This window comes from Macaca mulatta, chromosome 14 (genome assembly GCF_049350105.2).
Source record: "Macaca mulatta isolate MMU2019108-1 chromosome 14, T2T-MMU8v2.0, whole genome shotgun sequence".
NCBI lineage: Eukaryota > Metazoa > Chordata > Mammalia > Primates > Cercopithecidae > Macaca > Macaca mulatta.
In genome coordinates, this window is record NC_133419.1 from 17290226 (window position 1) to 17292932 (window position 2707).

Genomic DNA, 2707 nt, shown 5'->3' on the forward strand with positions numbered 1-2707 from the left:
TGAAGAAAATGTGAGAATAAACAAGTTAAATAACTTTCCTAGGTCACAGTCAAACCCGGGAAACTGACTCTAGAATCTGTTCTTACCTCTGCAGCATACTACCTTTTCTGAACAAATTTCTCACTTTATTTTGTCTATCCATACTCTAATTGCCTGTTTTGTTGATTTCAGATTCATAATAAAGTCACTCTTTGGTCCTTGAAACAGGGTTTGTCATGATAGAATTAGACTGACAAACGGATCAGCCTCAAGGACCAAAAGACAAAGGGCCAAAGGAGATTAGAAAACCAGGAGGAGAGAAATACAGTAATGAGCATGTTAGGAGGTGCTCCAGCTCCCAAAAATCTTATAGACTTCAGTCAGATCAGAGTATTACATATCACAGCAGTGGCAGAGAAATTACATATTAACCATGAGCATCTTCATAGCATTTTTCACCTCTGCATTTCTAAGGGTGTAGATTAAAGGGTTTAACATAGGAGTTATCATGGTATAAAACACAGCTACCGCTTTGTCAATGGAGAAGGTGGTTGCTGGACGTAGATACACAAATATGCAGGGCACAAAGAACAAGATGACTACAGTGATATGAGATACACAGGTGGAGAGGGCTTTGCGCCTCCCCTCCAAGCTGTGAGATTTCAGATTATATAGGATGACCACATAAGACACAATCAAGAGGAGAAAGTTCAACAGGCAGACAAATCCACTGTTGCCAGCAACAAAGAGACCAAGGGTATAAGTGTCCATGCAGACGAGTTTCAACAGAGGGATCAAGTCACACATGAAGTGATCTATGATGTTTGGGCCACAGAAGGGTAGCCAGACTGTGAAGAGGATCTGAATTGTTGCATGAACAAAGCCTCCAACCCAGGCTGCTCCCACAAGGAATCTACACACCTGTTGGTTCATGATGGTCATGTAGTGCAGGGGTTTACAAATGGCCACATAGCGGTCATAGGCCATCACCGTGAGAAGCACAATCTCAGCAGAACCAAAAAGATGCCCAGCAAAGACTTGAGTCATGCACCCCCTAAAAGTAATGGTTTTTTTCACAGAAAGAGTATCAGCTAGCATTTTGGGGGTCATGCATGAAGAACAGCAGCCATCCATGAGGGATAAGTAAAACAGGAAAAAGTACATGGGGGATGCCAGGGACCTGCTGGTGCTAATGGTAAGGATGATGAGCAGGTTGCCTGCCAAGGTGACCGAGTAGACAATCAAAAACACAACAAATGAAAATTTCTGAAGCTCCATATTTCGAGTCAAGCCCAGGAGAATAAACTCAGTCACATTATTCATCCTCATCATCAGCTGTGTTCAGGTGACAGGTGACTGCTCTGAAAAATAAGTCATATTCATCCTCAACAATAAGGCTTTCACTTAGTGAATAAATATATCTTTGATGTCATATGTTTTCTAGCTTTACAATAAGTAAAAACAAACACAAAACCATGTCAATTGTTTATTTGTTTCTATTTGACATTTGACAATGTAAGTATTAATAGTATGCATTTTCTTCTTTATAATTTTCTGGTTTGTTTTTAATTTTCTACAGTAAAAATGTGTAACTTTTACAATCAGAAAATAAAAATACAAAATGTCAAGTTTCAAGAGCCATTCCATGATGTGGCCATATGTGTAACCCATTTACGGGTACACCAAGATGGATATACTTCACCTGACAACGGGTGCACATACTTAGCAGAGAAAATTCCAATTTGCTCTGCCAATTTTAAGTCATACAAAAAGACCAAGCACATAGAGAACTTCTTTCTTTCCTGAGCCATCCCTTTTTCCATGTTGCCTATCTGGAAGCTTCTTGGTGTCCTCAAGGCTGAAAATGGTGCTGCTACATTTGTCCAACCTCAAAGGCCATGTTGAATGGCCATTACAGTACACATAGCCTCATGATCATCTCTCTGTGTTCAACACTATGGGTTCTTGGAGCAAAAGTCTTGCCCTACTACAACCTAGTCATATTAATTTTTGTATCCCTAGTGCTGACAAAAACATAAACACTCATAAAGCATTAACTGAGAGAGAGAAGAAAAAAAAAGAGTAGGAGAGAAAAAGGAGAAGGGGAAATTAGAAATGTATAAAAGACTAAAGAAAGAGAAACAGACCTAAAATCCAAATATATTGTTTACAGTCCTGAATCCATAACTACTGTTAACTAAATAATATTAATGGATTTTATGTATCTGTGCTTCAGTGTTTTTCATCTGCCAAAAAGGAGGACTAAATATACATTTCAGGCTTGTTGTGAAAAATGACATAATTTTAAACTTACTATTATTGTCGTTATATGATTTTATTGATTCACGGAAGTATCACTGAAAAAAACTTTAAAATTCGTTTCTTAAATCTCCAAAAGTCAAACATTCTGAAAACTTAAGCTAACCAAGTGAAGACAAACAGAACAAGGAAAACAAAAATAAATATCAAAAAACTCAGCAGATTAAAAAAGAAGACAATACAGCAAGCTATTAAAATAATATTTAACATGATGATTTCATAATTCTTTACTTCCTACTTGTTTGTGGGATTTATAACCTATTTTTTCATAAATTAATTAACTAGTTAAATCCATTTTTCAATACAGAGAAAACTTACTCCTTCCAAAATTGACTCTTATGACTGAGTGTGAGGATTTCCAGGAAACATTAAACCCATTTCACTATTAAAATAAATGCTTTGAGGATGC

The 2707-nt window shown here is 37.0% G+C and overlaps 1 protein-coding gene across 1 annotated transcript; it reads right to left on the reverse strand.

Moving 5' to 3' along the window:
• Positions 1–399: 399 nt before the first annotated feature.
• Positions 400–1311, reverse strand: LOC709987 (olfactory receptor 4C12-like). Its single transcript, XM_001098553.5, has one exon. It carries the CDS (start codon positions 1309–1311, stop codon positions 400–402), a length of 912 nt encoding a protein of 303 aa, XP_001098553.5.
• Positions 1312–2707: the final 1396 nt, after the last annotated feature.